The sequence below is a fragment of the Zea mays genome, chromosome 1 (genome assembly GCF_902167145.1).
Source record: "Zea mays cultivar B73 chromosome 1, Zm-B73-REFERENCE-NAM-5.0, whole genome shotgun sequence".
Lineage (NCBI taxonomy): Eukaryota > Viridiplantae > Streptophyta > Magnoliopsida > Poales > Poaceae > Zea > Zea mays.
In genome coordinates, this window is record NC_050096.1 from 97,501,078 (window position 1) to 97,518,728 (window position 17,651).

At 47.1% G+C, this 17,651-nt stretch overlaps 1 protein-coding gene and 2 pseudogenes across 3 annotated transcripts; all 3 read left to right on the forward strand.

Annotated features, from left to right (window-relative positions):
* Window positions 1–1,753: 1,753 nt before the first annotated feature.
* LOC100273606 (CHL-CPN10) lies at window positions 1,754–4,017 on the forward strand. 3 transcript variants are annotated; one of them, XR_004855990.1, is made up of 7 exons: window positions 1,754–2,042; window positions 2,165–2,215; window positions 2,700–2,765; window positions 2,853–2,900; window positions 3,442–3,471; window positions 3,573–3,732; window positions 3,825–4,017. XR_004855990.1 is itself a non-coding variant. In NM_001365740.1 (6 exons), exons 1-6 carry the CDS (start codon window positions 1,905–1,907, stop codon window positions 3,642–3,644), a joined length of 405 nt encoding a protein of 134 aa, NP_001352669.1. In that variant the 5' UTR covers window positions 1,814–1,904; the 3' UTR covers window positions 3,645–3,820. The 3 variants fall into 3 exon arrangements, 2 of the variants coding, with proteins under 2 accessions (XP_008667777.1, NP_001352669.1); NM_001365740.1 differs by lacking the exon at window positions 3,825–4,017 and having other exon boundaries at window positions 1,814–2,042; window positions 3,573–3,820; XM_008669555.4 differs by lacking the exon at window positions 2,165–2,215 and having other exon boundaries at window positions 1,757–2,042; window positions 3,573–3,881.
* A 1,220-nt stretch (window positions 4,018–5,237) lies between these two features.
* On the forward strand, window positions 5,238–7,819 carry LOC103644803 (probable metal-nicotianamine transporter YSL14; annotated as a pseudogene).
* Window positions 7,820–13,843: 6,024 nt separating this feature from the next.
* Window positions 13,844–17,381, forward strand: LOC103644805 (uncharacterized; annotated as a pseudogene).
* The last annotated feature ends 270 nt before the right edge of the window (window positions 17,382–17,651 follow it).

The window sequence follows — 17,651 nt, forward strand, 5'->3', positions numbered from 1 at the left end:
AATCTTGGAGCTAATAAACATGTGACGTGCCATCGGTTCGCCGTGTTCATGGTGGATTGGTTTGGTACCCGTCTAGGCGTCTAGCTGTCCATCTCAAAATTGACTTGCCTTTGCAGGTGATCCTCGTCGTAATTTCCCTCATGTTGCGTGTGCAGTTGGACTGCCTGCGAATCCACGAGTCGTCGTCTATCCAAAACCCAATGACGATGTATGAATTCTTATTCAAAATTAAATAAGAAGAGAATTTTAACCTCTTCAATCTTCTCCAATTTTATAGCTCCTAAACTAGTCTTTAGACTATGTATCTGTGATGGCCTTAGTCCAGCCCATATATAGACAGGGGTAGGATAGGAAGCCCTCGATCAATTTCTCATGTGATTTTACACTATCTTCTATGGTTTACTTTAAATTTTATCATCTATATTATCTCACTCACGTGTCTTGTCAGCGTTCTCTCTTCCCTTATATCTCTATTCTTTACAGCCGTTCACTCTAAATCAATCCTCCATACTCCACTATACTATTATTATATACATAATACATTTCCCTAGCATTAACTCAACTAGCATCCATATTCCCATACATCTCTAGACATCTCGCCTAAGCTAGCCTCCGCTAGCCAACTACCATGAGGACCCGCTTGTAAACTCGAGGATATTAAACAAAGAGACGGGAGGTTGAGATCTGAAACCAGTGTAAACTTTGCGTCCCATATGCTAACCTTCTAATTTAATTTCCTACGTGATATACCGATCTGTATTTCTCTAGCAAACAATTAATTCAGATAATTCGCATCTCCACATAAGTTTATTACAAAAATAGATTTAACGATCTATCTAATCATAGTAATTATATACTACAATTATTTATTTATTATATATATTTTAGTTAAAGCGGAAAGAATTTAACTCCTCAAAAACACACACAAAACGGCATCTATTTAGGGATATTTGTTTAGGGAGGTAGAGGTAGTAACCATCTTGCAGCCAACCGTATGCAGACTACTAGACATATGCCCATATCATGTGGTTCTTCTTTTTTCTTAAACTGCTCTCTAACGTTTTAGCTAACTACAATTTCTAACAGTTTCACTCAATAAAATACTCTTGCTTCTTCGAAATTTAAATATATTTTAACTTTAACTAATTTAGTATATATAAGAGACTATTACTATTTATGATGTACAATAAATATTATTAACACTTTCTAAAATTCCAGTTAAATCAAAATGTTTGACCTGCCTAAAACCATTGGTGACTTTGCTTTTAGTATTGAATTTGAGGAAGTACCACGCATACGGCATACCAACCGCTACCAGACAAATGAACTTGTGGTGTTTATCCTTTTTAATTCTATATACCTGGTGCCAGAATTGTTTCTCTGAACAATTATCATCCGAGAGCTGGCCGACAGTGTCTACGTGCAGTGTCTAAGGGCTCTGCCATGAGAACGGAATAGAGAAGTTGCCATTCGCCGAGCTTTTCCAGCCTTTTTCTTTAACCAAAACAACGACAAAGACAGATTGCGAGGCTAAAACTAGCGCAGCAAGGGCGCTTATCTAATCTACGGCCGGTTGTTACATTCCATTCCATATCGAGGATATGAAGCATTATACAAAAGAAAACTTACGTTGTTTCAGGCCCATTGTTCCAGCGGGCCAGCACAAATCGTAAATTCGTAATGGGGCCGAAATTGATGCTAAGCCCCTCCACCTCCAGATTATACAGACCATTTCGAGATGAAGGCCCAACAAGAAACTATAGAAGCATCGAGAAGAAATCCATCCCCGTGCAAAAACAGATAAGGGACGGCACGCGACGCAACTATCCTCTAGAGAGAGAGAGGAAGCCCGTCGTTCTGGAAGTTTCCACGCTCCGCGCCTCCGCCCCCTGGTCTCCGCTCCAATGGCGCCCTCACTCCTCGCCGCCATGTCCACCTCGCCCTTCCTAGCCAGCAGCGGCAGCAGCCGCAGGCCGCTAGGCGCTGCCCACACCCGACGGGCTGGACTGCGCGTGGCCGCGCTTAAGTACGACCCTGCCAAGGTGGGTGGGTTCGCTGCTGTGTGAATCCATGCGCTCTGGTTTCGAGTCTTCAAGGTTTGCTGGGTGGAATTTATGATCTAAGTCTAACGGTGTGGTTCTTGGTTTTTTTTTGGGGGGGGCAGGTGGCGCCGCAGAACGACCGGGTTCTCGTCCGTCTTGAGCAGATCCCTGAGGTCTCTCCGCTATCAATCGTGTCTCCACTCCAATACGCATGGATTGAGACGGATACGAGTGTAGCCGTATAAAGCCTAAGTGCTGTAGTTACTCTGACTTTGAGAGCAACTACGACCACTTGGGTTTTGAAATGTCTTATGGAATCTGAGTTTATTTATATAGCAGTATAATTGATTCACTCAAGCTAACACTCCCCCAACTATAATTACAGTATTCTGTTTACTGCACCGATTAGAGATATTGCAGTACTATCAATAAGTGTGGTTAGTTTGACATGTTAGCAGGGCTCTGTAATTTTAAAATTTTAGAATCAACTGTTGCACCCGTCCTTTTCTATACCTGAATTACTGTACAATCCTGTTTCCTGTGAAACTGTATTACAGGAATGCACATGTGTCTGCTGAAGTTTTTAGAAGTTGATAGTTTGATATAATTGATTGTTCTGAGTTCTGAGTTTCTGACAAAACTGTTTTATTCATGCAGAAATCTGCTGGCGGTGTATTGCTACCAAAATCTGCTGTTAAGTTTGAGAGATATCTGATGGGTGAGGTGAGATCTTGAAGGCACTACTATCTGTTTCTGTGATTGTTAATTTTAGTAGGATATAGTCTGACCACATTGTATTGTTCATGCTAGATTCTATCGATCGGTGCTGAAGTCAGTGAAGTTGAGGCTGGGAAGAAGGTAAGGAACATTTTATGACTTAACTCTTATTGATGCATGCTCAAATGCTCACTTGTGCAAACAAGTAGCATTTTTGTGCTTTGCGTGTGAAGTTTGTTTATACTTTAGAGAACAATCTATCATATATTTCACACTTTTGTTTATACTTTGGAGAACAATCTATCATATTATGTCACACTTTGCTTTGTGGTTTGTCTTCTAATCTTACTATTCAAATTTATTGTTTATCTTGGACAAAGGAACTAAGTGAATGGACTATGTTTACTTGAGTAGATTGAAGAGTGGTTATGTTTCTAAAACAAATATAGTGTGCTAATTTGCAAGATGCTACCATTATGACATTGTCTGCTACTGAAATCTGCTTGTCACGCCAGAAATAGACATGCTTTATTTTTGTTTTCTATCCTTGTCAATTTTTCCGGCAATTGAAATTGTTACTGTGTCAATTCTTACAGTTTGCATAGTTTGTTGAATGTACTTTTACTTTTACCGTAGTACAATGCTCATAATGTAGAATACTGTAACCAGTTTGCACTTGCAGGTTCTCTTCTCAGACATCAATGCTTATGAGGTAACTGGCTTATTTTCTCTTAACAATTTTTTTTGGCCTTGCCGTGAGCCCTACATTTTCCGATTCAATCAACCTAGCTGACTTAGCTCATTGTGTTGTAGGTGGAGCTTGGTACTGATGAAGAGAAGCACTGCTTCTGCCGTGAGTCAGACTTGTTAGCTGTAGTTGAATGAATTTTACCATGAAAATTTCGGACTTACCTGGGAATGCTCCAACGGCATGAACTTATCTTGCCCCCACTTTGTTGTATGCCATTTGAACGTTCGTTAATTCAGCTTCTAGATGATTGTTAGTTACCGTTGATTTTTGGTCGCCATAAACTGGAATTATGTTAATGCCCATTTTCTTTACAGAGGCTCTTGCTCACGTTTGGAATACGAAACTGTGCTGAACCGAACTTGAAATGTTTACATTGCCCATCTGATGTTTCTGCTTCTGAACATTCTTTAGGCAACATCCTAATTATTTCTATCAGGGTCTCCAGATTTTGTTGTGCTGACCATAGTCTCATTCGATTGGTTTGAAATGTATGTGTGTTCTTTTTAATGTTTCTCGTCCTCATTGCTCAGCCAGAGTTTATGGGCATGTCGAACACCATGGAGTATTCATGTACGGAGTATATAAAGAAGAGAATATGGTCAGAGTTCGGAACCTTGGACATCTGATCGGGAATGATTTGGAAAACAAAAACAAACAGTTTGTTCATTACTACTCAAAAGAGAGTTCGGTCATTCGCATGATACATATAAAAGGGAATGAATTGAAGTTCAAAGTTGACCAAACCAAAATCATAGCAAGAGGAGATTAATAAATGTAGTAGAGGAGAGCCGACAGTGGAGCTGTGGAGGTACGGGTGTTCTGGTTAGTTAAACCTGCTGCATAAGAAGTACCTTTCGAATCTCTCCCTGCACGTTGGTGAGCACGTTGACCACGCTGAGCTTAGCGAGAACCTTGGCCAGCTGGTCGACCATCCAGCGCGTAGAGCCGTCCCTGTAGAGGTTATGATCGACGGAGAGCACGCCGCGGTGGAGCTGCGGGTTGTTGTAGACTTGTAGCTGTGACGTGCGTGTGAGGAAAAAGGGAGGAGCCGAGGAGGTGGGAGCTAGGGGTAAAAACGGATTAGATATACCCGTCGGGTACCTACCGGATAAGGATAATGCAAATACCCGTTTTTCGGATACGGATTCGGTTATTTTTATATTCGGGACGGATACGGGTAATACCCGGATACTGTAGCTTCGGATTCGGGTCGGATACGGAACGAGAACTACCCGGTAAATAACCGAATATTCGGGTCGGATACGGCTACCCGGAATTCGGGTACCCGTTTTTTTCTTTTTCTGCATAATAATCTCTACTATTACTTAATTGTGTATTGTAGGCGTCCACACAGTGGTGTTCTGCCTCCCGACGCTCCCCTCCCGGGATCTCGGTCGCGCTTTCGTCGCCGCCATCATCGGCCCCGACATCCTCCCCTCCGCTCCCTCCCGGGATCTCGGTCGCGCTTTCATTGCCACCACGCCCATGCCCCTCCATTCTCTGTGTTGTGCCCTTCCATTCTCCGCGCAGTGCCCCTCCATCGTCGTCCCCTCGCCTCCATCCGTCGTCTCCCTCGCTCCGCTCGGACAATCGCCGCCTTCCCCAACGCCATCGAGACAATCGCCGCCTTCCCCCTCGCTGCCCCCCACGATTTGAACCACCACTCAAAGGCGAGGGCGACGGGCACCAAACACCAACCTGAGTCCCGAGCACGAGCGCCCAACCAAATGGCGCCGCACACCACCGCTGGAGGCGGGGGCGGGGCCGAGGATGAGGTGCCCGAGGCGGCGGCTGCATCCCCTGCGCTGTGGCACCGCCACGCGGGCAAGGGCGAGGGGCTGGGCGGCAATGGCGTCGACCGATGACCAGGCGTCTGTGGAGCGGGTGTTCGCGGACAAGGCGGTGTCGTCGTGGCGGGAGCAGCTCACGCTGCGGGCATTCGTCGTCAGCGCGCTGCTGGCCGTCATGTTCAGCGTCATAGTCATGAAGCTCAACCTTACCACAGGGATCATCCCCTCCCTCAATGTCTCCGCTGGGCTGCTCGGCTTCTTCTTCGTCCGCATGTGGACCGCCGCCGCCGAGAGGATGGGCTTCCTCCGCCAGCCCTTCACCAGGCAGGAGAACACCGTCATCCAGACCTGCGTTGTCTCTGCCTACGGCATCGCCTTCAGCGGTGGCTTTGGCAGTTATCTATTTGGAATGAGTGAAAATTAGCTAAACAAGCAACAGAGGCTAAAGATGCTAATAACATAAAGGATCCTCACCTTGGATGGATGATAGGGTTCCTATTCCTTGTCAGTTTTATTGGTCTCTTTGCACTTGTACCCCTAAGAAAGATTATGATTGTTGACTATACAAGTTGACCTATCCAAGTGGCACATCCACTGCATATCTCATCAACGGTTTTCACACACCTGAGGGAGCCAAGCTTGCAAAGAAGCAAGTAAAGACGTTGGGCAAGTACTTCGTGTTTAGCTTTTTCTGGGGCTTTTTTCAGTGGTTCTACACTGCATGGGATGAGTGTGGATTCAAAAATTTCCCAACATTGGGCCTTGAAGCTTATAACAATAGGTTCTTCTTTGACTTCTCTCCTACTTACGTTGGAGTTGGCATGATCTGCCCATACATCGTGAATGTGTCTGTTCTGCTGGGTGGTATCCTCTCATGGGGTTTAATGTGGCCTCTCATTGCCAAGAAGAAGGGGAGTTGGTACCCAGCTAACCTGGAAGACTCAAGTTTACATGGGTTGCAGGCTTATAGGGTTTTCATTTCCATCGCTTTGATCCTTGGGGACGGTTTATACAACTTCATTAAGGTGCTGATCCGCACAATTGCGGGTTTTATATCAATGGTGCAGGTGCAGCAAAATTCAAAAAGCATGCTTCCTGTTTCGGACAATGGCAGTTCCATGTCCAGTACGGAGGCTGTATCCTTTGACGATGAACGTCGCATCGAGAATTTTCTAAAAGACCAGATTCCCAAGTCAGTTGCATACGGGGGCTATGTTGCAGTTGCTGCTATATCTATTGGCACCCTTCCTCAGATCTTCCTGCAACTCAAGTGGTACTACATTTTAGTAGCCTGCGTCGTGGCACCGGTGCTGGCCTTCTGCAATGCTTATGGAAGTGGCCTCACTGACTGGTCTCTCGCCTCCACCTACGACAAGCTCGCTATCTTCGTGTTCGGTGCATGGGCTGGCCTCTCACACGGTGGCGTGCTCGTTGGGCTCGCAACTTATGGTGTCATGATAAGCATCGTGTCGACCACCTCAGACCTGATGCAAGACTTCAAGACCGGGTACCTGACGCTGGCGTCACCGAGGTCTATGTTCATTAGCCAGGTGATTGGCACCGGGATGGGGTGTGTCATCGGGCCCTGCATCTTCTGGCTCTTCTACAAGGCGTTCGGTGACATTGGCGAGAGCGGCACCGAGTACCCGGCGCCCTATGCCATCGTGGTACTGAATGATGTCTTGGTACAGATATCCTTGATCTCGTGTGATGTTTTAGGCAATGACACATCTTGATAAGTTGATCCAGAAAATGGTGGATATAATCGAGACACAGGAAGTGGTATGCGAGGAAGAGGCAATTGGGGTTACCAAGGAGGTATGATTATTGCCCTGCATAACATACATGTGTTTTAAAACTGAATACTTCAACTTGAGTCCTCCTTCTCATTGAATTTGCCTTCTCATTCTATTAATTTGTTGATCATAGTCAGTCTTCTTGTTCTGCTGTACTTTGGACTTTGGCACATTGACAAAATTTGATTGCCCATGCATTTGCAGAGTGTTGTCGTCGACTGTATCTCCAAAATTCCTTTCGACGCCATTCAATTGCCTTCCTCCGACTACATTGTGATCATTGACCACCATTGTTCTCTGTACTATGACAGGGGTGAACCAAGTACAAAAACATCAGCTCATGCTCATGTGGTATTTTAAGCCCTGCCTCTACATGGACGTCGGCCTCGCTTCCGCGGTCACCGCGCTCCGGACCTGCACCGATGTCGCGCACGTGCTCGAGCAGTTTCGCCTCGCCTGGTGCGGCAAGCTCGTCCGGGACGCCCGCACCGTCGTTCCGTCAAGGACCTCTGCTTCGACCTCTTCATCATTAGGGGTGGAAACAAAGCTTTCAATGCATGCTGGAGGTGCGCGATGTGATCGATATTATCCATGCTTGATAAATGATGACAATGGTGATGGCCATGATATATGGTCAATATTGTATTGATCTTTTTCTGAGTTTTAGGCTGTCATGTTGTTTGCTGGAATGGAGATATTTCATTGTTCACTTGGTTCATGTGACAGAGTTAATTACCTTATTTACGTGCTTTCTTAGTACCCTTTTTCTGAGATTTGAGTTGTAAGTAACACTTCCCTAATCGTGTTGTCATTATAACTCAATGACATTATTAAAATCATATATAGAAGTCTATATGGTACTGATTGTTGCAATGTAATGGTGAAATATCTAGACTAAAATAACAAAATTTATGTATGAGTAGGATCACAAATGGATTCCGAAACATTTTTTATAACAATATAACACACATATGTACATAAGTTATCGTGTTATTATACGGTTCCGTTGCAACGCACGGGCACACACCTAGTATAGCTATAAAAACCATAACTTTTACATATGAAATCGGATGAACATAAAATTTATGTTAAAATTGTAGAGCTCGAAGAGATCTATAACTTTTTAGTACATCAATTTTTTTTAAACATATATTTAGTCCAAAATCATTAAAATCATGTCTAAATTTATATCAAATTAATATACTTTATCATTTTTATGTGAGAGACTTAATGTTATCTCCACGTGGGAACTTAAGGTTATCTTTGTATAGACTATTTATTAGTATTGTTAACTTATTTGCAATTTTCGGTCCACGCTACGTTATTTGATGGATTTAATTGTATTTTGATGATTTTCTACGACAAAAAATTAATAATATATAAATAGCCTCAAAAAATCATGAAATTTTACGGAGGCACAACATATGTTCATATATAACCATAAAAAATGTTTGGATCATAAGATCTATAAGATGTCCACGTTTCTTCTATTTCACGTTCAATTATTTGTATGAGTTATATGTGAAATCACTATAAGTATCCAACTTTCAACATAATCAGTACTTTATCATTTTCATATGATGGCTTGAGTTATCTTCGTATAAAATATTTATTTGTTTTTTAACTTATTTGCATTTTTTGAGTGAAACTAGAATATTTTATGATTTTTTAATATTGTGGTGTTGGTTCTACAATATCCTTGTATTTAGTAACTTTGAACTGCATGATGTCAATTTTATCGGTTTCGTTTCCCACATTTGATCTATCATACACATGATTATGTATTGCTTAATTTATGTATTTGTTGGGTGGTTGGACAATTAATATCATCGGGCGAACTACCCGACAATTATCCGATATCTACCCGAGTAGTATCTGTTATCCGTTTCTTACCCGCCCAGATTATTACCCGGTCCCGTCCTGAATCTTAACTACCCGTATCCGGTCCTGTATCCGAGAGAAATACATTAGGATAGGATATGAGATGACCATGTATCTGGCTGTATCCGTCCCGTTTTCATCCCTAGTGGGAGCAGGCTCGGCGAGGCCGCATCCACAAATGCGAGGGAGAGGACAAAGGACGTCGACGGTGGGGGACTTCGGGGGGGGGGGGGGGGGGGGGGGGTTGGTAGTGAACAAGTTTGGTGTGTGTTTTTTATGGGCACGTCATCCCGACCACGTCGAAAAACTTTTTTTTGGTAGTGAACAGTGTTTCTAACATTTTAAGAGTTTAGGGACAGGCTTTACACATTTGAACAAATTTAGGGACCGCCAACGCACTTATTTGAGCTTTGTTTTTCTATGTTCGTCATGATGCGGCAGAAAAATATTCAGTGGTCAAGAATGTAAATCTGTCGAAGAACAGAACGATAAAGAATGTAAATCTGTCGAAGAATGATCAAGAATATAAAAAATCTGTCGAAGAACAGAATGCAAAATCGCAGCACATTAAATGCACCATCTGCAATCTGTCAAAGAACAGAACGATCTCCTTGAGGTTTAAAGAGTAGCTTTCTCTCTCTCTCTCTTTTTTTTTGAAGGACCAGTGTCTTGTCACATCTTGTTCCCTTGTTCAGAACAAACGATATAAGCAAATGGCCCAGAAGTATATCATAACTTGCAATCAAAGTGATTATTTGTTTCCCGTACCACAAAAAGATAATTACGTTCTCTTGCTGTAATGCGAGAAAAGAAAATGAGAATCTGTACAGCATTCCTGAAAGGATTCTTGGAACACATACAGCTATAACATTTATATAAAATTATTTCACAAAAAATGAAAAGCCTGCGTCTTTATTAAGAAGGTTAGTTGGAAGATGGTATAATATTCCCTGTTACTTCCGTATGTTAGCATTGATGTGGCATCACATTGTTCGCTTGAGAAAAGCTGCAAATCTACCTTTTATTCCCCATCAAAATTGGGAAGACAAACAGCAGGACATCATTCATTTGAGAATATTGCTTGAACAGTCCTTACAATGATCTGTTTCTTCAATAAGCAGGATGCGGTTGTTGCCATCTTATCTCTGCTTATCGAAACGAATGGCTCCTGTTCATCGAACAAGCATGACCATCCTTCAACCTCAACCTCATAAGCCAAACAAAGAACAACCGTCCATTCATTCTGGATGGTCCAATCTAGCCAGTTCCTCCTCTACCTTATTCAACAATTCAATGTTGCCATGTATGGTGCAATTCCTAACAAGAACTTCCCAAACGCGTAGATTAAAACTGAATGGTGAGCTTTTGATCCATTCAATTACTTTATTATTGGATGATGCATGGCTAACCAAATCAGCCATACAAAAATAGTGTTCTTGTCCTGGAACAATCCTGTATCTCTCATTCATCAAATCAAAAAAATTCATCCCCTCCTCAACTAGGCCGCAGTGGCAGCAAGCCACCAAAACCAGAAAGAATGTATTAGCATCAGGCTTGTGTCTTCCATGAATCATCTGAACAAACAATCCAATCACATCCTGTTCATGACCATGATCATACAGAGCAGACAACATGCCATTCCACAGCACTGCATTCTTCCTTTCCTTACCTGTTAGGCTGAACACCTTTATGGCACCAGACAGAAAACTGCATTTTGAATACATGTCAATGATTGCGGTAACGATCATCACACTTCGATCAAAGCCACATCTTAGCAACATTCCATGGATCTGCTGCCCAAGGTTCAGTGAACGCATAGCCGCACAAGCACTCAGGCAACAACCCAAGGTGATTTGATCTGGCTGCAAACCTTCCTTCATCATGTGTTGAAACATATTCAGTGCATCCATTGGCTGCCCATGGCAAGCATATCCCTCGATGAGTGCAGTCCATGTAAACGCATTCCTCTCTGGCATCTGATCAAAGAGCTGACGAGCGGTAGCCAATTGGCCATCCTCAGCACAGGCACAAACTACTGTCGTCCACATACGCACATCCTTGATATGCATCTCGCCAAACAGCTTCCTAGCATCATCAACACAATGGCATTTTCTATAAACATCAAGAAGAGAGCTGGCAATTTTCACATCAGACAAGAACCCAAGAACCACCAAATGGCAATGGAATTGCCTGGCAAGCTCCCTATCCATGAGCTGGGCGCCGGCCACAAGGAGCGCCAAGAAGGTGTGATAGTTGTACCCAAGGGAGGGGTACATGTTCCGGAGCTCGGAGTACAGCTCCACAGCTCCCTGCGCTTCGCCGCCACGCCCGAGCGCGAGCATAACAGCATTGTAAGAAACGAGTTCCCGGTGTGGCATGGAAGAGAATACCTCAGAAGCGGGTGCGGCGAGTGACAGACGGGCGTACCCAGCGAGCATGGCGTTATAGGAGTGGACGCTGGGGCGGGGCATTTTGGTGAACAGCCGGCGGGCGTCACGCGGTCGGCCGAGGAGGAAGTTAAGCGAGAGGAGTTGGTCGGCTAGCTGAGTGGAGCAGGGGACGAGGTGCTTGAGGCCGGCGAGGCGGACGTAGAGGAGGAGGCGGCCAGCTAGGGAGGGGAAGGACGGCGCGGCTGGGCGGAGCAGGAGGAGACCGGCGAGGGAGGAGAGGAGCGGGAACGGCGCGCGCAGGCCGGCGCGAGCGAGGGTGGGCAGAAGGGAGACAGCCGCGGGGGCGTTCCCGCCAGATATACAGCTGTGGAGAGCGGCGAGGAGGCCCGAGTATTGTCGAGGCGAGGCCGGAGGAGACGGCTCGCCGGGGACGGGCATTGGGGTGCGGCCGTGCAGAGCTCGGACAGGGCTGCGGATGGTGGTTGTTGGATCGTTGCTAATTCAAATAAACGGACGGCCGTGATGGACCGATCTAACGGCTATCGATTTGAGTCCATGATTCCTGAATCTTGAGTCCCGGTCGTTTATGCTTACCAGTTGCCATGAGGATTTGAGGTAGGTTGAGGCGTTGTCATGGACGAGGTTTGGGATTGAGCGATCACTCGATTGAGCCTTGAGAGGCTGTGGAGCAGTACCCGAGCTATTAGGTTAAACTAGGAGGCTAGCCTAGCCCCGTTCACGGCAGCTAGGTTAATACCTGGCATAGACGAAGGCGGAGCTAGTCAAGCCACAAAAATTGGCATTATCAAGTTCATTTTGAGAAAAGAGAAATGCTATACTCATTACTACAATATAGCTATTGTTTATGAAGCCGAATTAGAGTCATATTTAGCTGAAGCTTCTTTACTACTATAAAGCACCTTCTTGACGGCTGCATCACGCGTGAAACGCGTATATTGATTTCCCTTCCCCTACAATGAGTTGTTACCTTATAGATAGACCGTAAAACCTATCCAAGTCCTATTAGTGGGGTCGTTACCCACAGATGGAACATGAGAAATCACACAAGCCTAGCATGACAGAAAGCTGCACGCACTGTAGTGCTCCCACATATAGTATCACCCAGCTAGTTAGAGAAGGACGAGCGACCCAGCGAACTATAAAGTCGGACTCCTTTTCAACACATACCTTTCTAGCCCTTTGACTAAGATAAAGTATAATATATGTTCTTGTGTGCCGTGTCGCGGCGCACGAGCATTGTACTAGTCACCAAACAAAAACCTCAGTTATACCTTCTTTGTAGTATAACTTACTTTGACATTGATTGGAAACTTTCAAAACGGTGAATAATTTGAATTGGAAACTAATGTATATAAATATGTATCTATTCAATATTTGATCATGAAGTTGTTTATAGGCAACTCATGAATGAGGAATAAAACGTTAGCTTAAAACCGTATAACACAAATGTCCTGGCATTAGCACGGCTACCCCAAAGTTCAATTTGCCTATTTGAAAGTGTGTGCGATAATTTGCGCTACTGATGGGTTCAAAACCTTGACAATTGTGCTAGTGATGGGTGTGTTCCAACATTGTATCTGCAATTTCTCTGGTTTCCCAGAGCACGTCGTGATTTGGATATATGCAGTGCGCTGATTGATCTCTTAGATTTTGCCCCTCCATCATGACGCCGAATGGTTATATGCAGTGCGCTGATTGATCTATTAGATTTTGCCCCTCCATCATGACGTCGAGACATCTCATGATTCGGCTATAAGAGGTATAGAACATGGAGGATGATGGCCCTGTAGCTACAAAATCAGGATCGCTTGGCATACCTCGATACAATGATGAGGCACCACTGTGGTACCCATAATGCTCCTAGGGATCATGCATAGGGTGTGCTATGTCATCGTAGCCGGTCCTCCAAGATGAATGACCAAGATTCAGTTGACCAAGGGTTGAGTGAAGTGGGGATACCACTCGACCAATATCCATGGTGATTTCCTTTGACCCCTCATTATGGAGGGAACCGTGCCTCCTCTCCTTCCTCTTTCTCCTGTCGCTCGAGTTGTTGTCGTCGCCCTTGGGTCATGACACTTCTGGCACTATGTCGCACGTGCCGTCCTGAGTTGCATGGTTAGTCGATACACATATGGTACTTCATATACTCTGGTGCAGGCAACTAAAGTTCAAAGTTGTATCTAGCGTATGTCATGATAAGATCACTATTTGGGGCTGCCCTCAAAAAGTGACCTTGGATAGAGTGATGCTCCGTGACTAAGTGTGTGAAATCCTCAGGGAGGAACTCAATCCTAGCATTACCTGGTGCACCAATGGTGATCGTGATGTTGTTGCAACTATGAACCATGTTGCACCAATGGTAAGCCATACTTAGCACAGGACCAAAACAAATTGTGTTCACCATCATATATATGATTTTTAGGTCCTTTGTGGTGACGCGTCTACTATCATCATGGGGATAAATGACAAGTGTAACCCAATGAGCAAGAAACCAAAGAGAAGGGTTGTGAATCTTAGTAATGTTGTGCTTACCTCTCCCGTCGATGTAGGTGATCTCCCTCCAGAATTCGCGGCCATTGATTCTGACTGGGTCATCGTTCAAGGAACAACATCCAAAGAATTGCAATGTGTTACTGAGATCTCGTGGTTTGAGAGAGTACTCGGTTGAAAAGTCAAAAGGAAATCTCTGAGTCCATTGTGTCTTGAAGAGTCACAAGGAACTCTTTTGTCGACAGTTTGCAGCCTAGCTCCTCAAATTCCTAGAATTTTCCCCACCCAATGGTGTGGAAAATTGTAATGAATTAATCCAGTATAAATGTACGGTGCGAGGAGAAACATGTCGAAGGCCTTGGTCCTTCCATACACCTTGGAGTTCAAGAGGGTTAAGGCCCCATCTTATTTCCCCTCTCAGCACAATGTTGTTGAGGGACATGATAGTCAGACACATCGATCTCAATAAGGTTTTGCCTCTTAGGTTGGGTGTCGCTTGTGGACATCCTGTTTGAAGCTATGTGAGAGCTCCCACTCTACGAATGAGCGCGAACCTCTTAGTCATAGCCTACTAACAAGATACTCAAGGGAAAAATAGAAACAGTGTGACAAACACAATAATGGTTAGCGTTAGTGTGAGAGTCATAGTTAGTGTTCTTGTGGGACAAATGATCTCCACAAAATGTTCTTTCGCCTCCCAGAATTGAGACAAAAATTTATTTTTTTATGCTAACAGAGTTTTAGTGCCTTAACCTTGGTTACTTAGTAACAAATGAAAGCATTAGAGAGAGATTAGCTTGTAGCTTGGTGTGGGGCATCCTGAAGGAGAGCATGGGTATTTATAGTGTTAGAAAAGAGTGGGTTCGGCGGGAGGAGTGGCCAACCATACATAGTGGAGGGGCGAATCCATGTAAAATTAGGTGGAGATTGGACACCATTTTGTCCAATGCACCAAGTGGGAGAGAGATGGTGTGGCCTCCATGGGTGGGCGAGCAGCTCGTGTGGTGGTGAGCCAACCAAGTGATGTTATGTGGATGTGGTGGGGCCAGCCGACCAAAAGTGGGGTCAGTTGGCCATCTCTCTCTCTCGGAATATACATGTATAAATGCAACTGATGTGAATTGCTTTGAAAAGTAAACATGTTGTGGATGAAATTCGAAATTTGAATTTAACTTGATGAAAAAAGAAATATGAAACAGGGGGATAATGTTAGTTTACTTACGGAAAAGGGCATTCTTATCTCTACTACTACTTAAGACTATAGTGTAGGCGTTCACGGTGCACGGTTCTACCCCCTCCCCCCACACCTCACGCCAAGGGCAAGGGCACCGATTTGGCAAAGTTCACCAAGGTTTCCAAGACGGGCGCCAAATCTGAGGCTGCCGTCGTGGCTAGGAAGGCGAAGAAATCGCCGGCGGTTAATTCGACTGCGGATGCCGGTGCCAAGCCGATCAAATCAGGCAAGGAGGCACCGGTGCTTGCCGACGCCAAGGCAAAAGCCAATGCGACCGTCGTCAGCAAGGAGGAGTCAGCGACGAAGGTGAAGGTTGAGGAGGACGTGGTGTTGACCAAGCAGGCAGAGGAAGGCACCGACAACCTCATCTCCGAGTTCCTGGACCTGCCCAGTCGGCTATAGGAGACGTTGATGCCGGACCTGGCACGCCTCTCGCAGCACTCCAAGTCGTACCTATCCGCGGCGAACGGTGGGATCGCCGACGGCGTGCGCCCGATCCTCGGCGGCCACTGGGAGGCGGTGGCCGCGTCCGCAGCATCAGTGGCGGTGCTGCTGCTGCTGCCGCTCTTCATGCTCACCGCACTGGTGCGACGCATGGGCCCGTACCTGCCGCTCCTCCACCGCGCGCTGCTGCTGGCGTAGGCGTACCTCGCCATCTACTTCGCGACGCTCGCGTTCATCGCGGCTGCCACGGGGCTGGAGCCGCTGCGCTTCGTCCATGCGGCCTCCCCCGCTGCCTACGCCTGGACGCAGGCCGCGCCGTCACTCGGCTTCATGGCCTACCTCGTGCTCCAGATGGTGGACCTCGTCACCGTCTTCTCAGGCACCGCCTCCTCCGAGGACGACGGCAATAGGGACGTCGCCAAGGCCCTCGAGCTCGCGCAGATGGTGGTCGGCCTCGCCGCCGACGTGCATTACTACGTCGCCGTCTTCCACCGCACCGCGGCAGGGGCCACGCCCCGCGCCAACTGGCGCGTGTACGCCATGTACGCGGCCTGCTTCGCAATCGTGTGCGCCTGCGCGCGCCGAGAGGAGCAAGAAGTACTACCTCACGGACACCGATCGCGCGCGCCGAGGAGTGGACATCATCACACATCGCGGTGGCCGCCTCCGCGACATCAGTGGCGGTGCTGCTGCTGTTGCCGCTCTTCATGTTCACCGCGCTGGTGCGGCGCGTGGGCCCGTACCTGCCACTCCTCCACCGCGCGCTACTGCAGGCGTAGTCGTACCTCGCCATCTACTTCGCGACGCTCGCGCTCACCACGGCCGCCACATGGCTGGAGCCGCTTCGCTTCGTCCACGCGGCCTCCCCCGCTGCCTACGCTTGGACGCAGGCCGCGCAGTCACTCAGCTTCATGGCCTACCTCGTGCTCCATATGGTGGACCTCGTCGCCGTCTTCTCGGGCACCGCCTCCCCCGAGGACGACGACAACGGGGACATCGCCAAGGCCCTCGGGCTCGCGCAGATGGTGGTCGGCCTCGCCGCCGGCGTGCACTACTACGACGTCGTCTTCCACCGCGCCGCGATAGGGGCTGCGCCCCGTGCCAACTAGCGCGTGTACGCCGTGTACGCGGCCTACTTCGCAATCGTGTGCGCCTAGGCGCGCTGAGAGGAGGAAGAAGGCCTACCTCCCGGGCACTGACCGCGTGCGCCAAGGAGTGGACATCATCACACATCGCGGTGGCCGCCTCCGCGGCATGAGTGGCGGTGTTGCTGCTGTTGTCGCTCTTCATGCTCACCACGTTGGTGCGGCGCATGGGCCCGTACCTACCGCTCCTCCATCACGCGCTGCTACTGGCGCAGGCGTACCTCGCCATCTACTTCGCGACGCTCGTGCTCACCACGACCGCCATAGGGCTGGAGCCGCTGCGCTTCGTCCACGCGGCCTCCCCCGCTGCCTACGCCTGGACGCAGGCTGCGCAGTCACTCGGCTTCATGGCCTACCTCGTGCTCTAGATGGTGGACCTCGTCACCGTCTTCTCGAGCACCGCCTCCCCCGAGGATGACGGCAACGGGGACGCCGCCAAGGCCCTCGGGCTCACGCAAGTGGTGGTCGGCCTCGCCGCCGGCGTGCACTACTACACCGCCGTCTTCCACCGCACCGCGGCAGGGGTCGCGCCCCGCGCCAACTGACGCGTGTACGCCGTGTACGTCGTGTACGCGGCCTGCTTCGCAATCGTGTGCGCCTGCGCACGTGTCGAGAGGAGGAAGAAGGCCTACCTCGCGGGCACCGACCGCGCCGCCGAGGAGTGGAAGAAGAGCTGAGCTGATCGCGTGGGGAACAGAGAGACGGAACTTCTATGGGAGAAAAAAATCCCAATACGGTGGTCGGTGGAAGGCCAACTGCCCACGTGCGTGAACGTAACCCAGAATTTAGGAAGAAAAAGGAGGGTATAAAAGTAAAAAAAACGAGAGCAAGTTGTGATTTTCCTTTTTTTCCTTCCCTTTTCTACATTTATTATTTATATAACATGTTCCCCTTAAATGCATCAATAGGGTGTTTGGCCAAGGAAAGAGGTTGTGCATCATTTTCTT

Excerpts from the sequence above, each read along its gene's own strand:
- LOC100273606 (NM_001365740.1), top strand. The coding sequence starts at position 1,905 with ATGGCGCCCTCACTCCTCGCCGCCATGTCCACCTCGCCCTTCCTAGCC. Across the intron at positions 2,216-2,699 it reads GTCTTGAGCAGATCCCTGAG|AAATCTGCTGGCGGTGTATT; the intron begins GTCTCTCCGCTA and ends TTATTCATGCAG. Across the intron at positions 2,766-2,852 it reads AGAGATATCTGATGGGTGAG|ATTCTATCGATCGGTGCTGA; the intron begins GTGAGATCTTGA and ends TGTTCATGCTAG.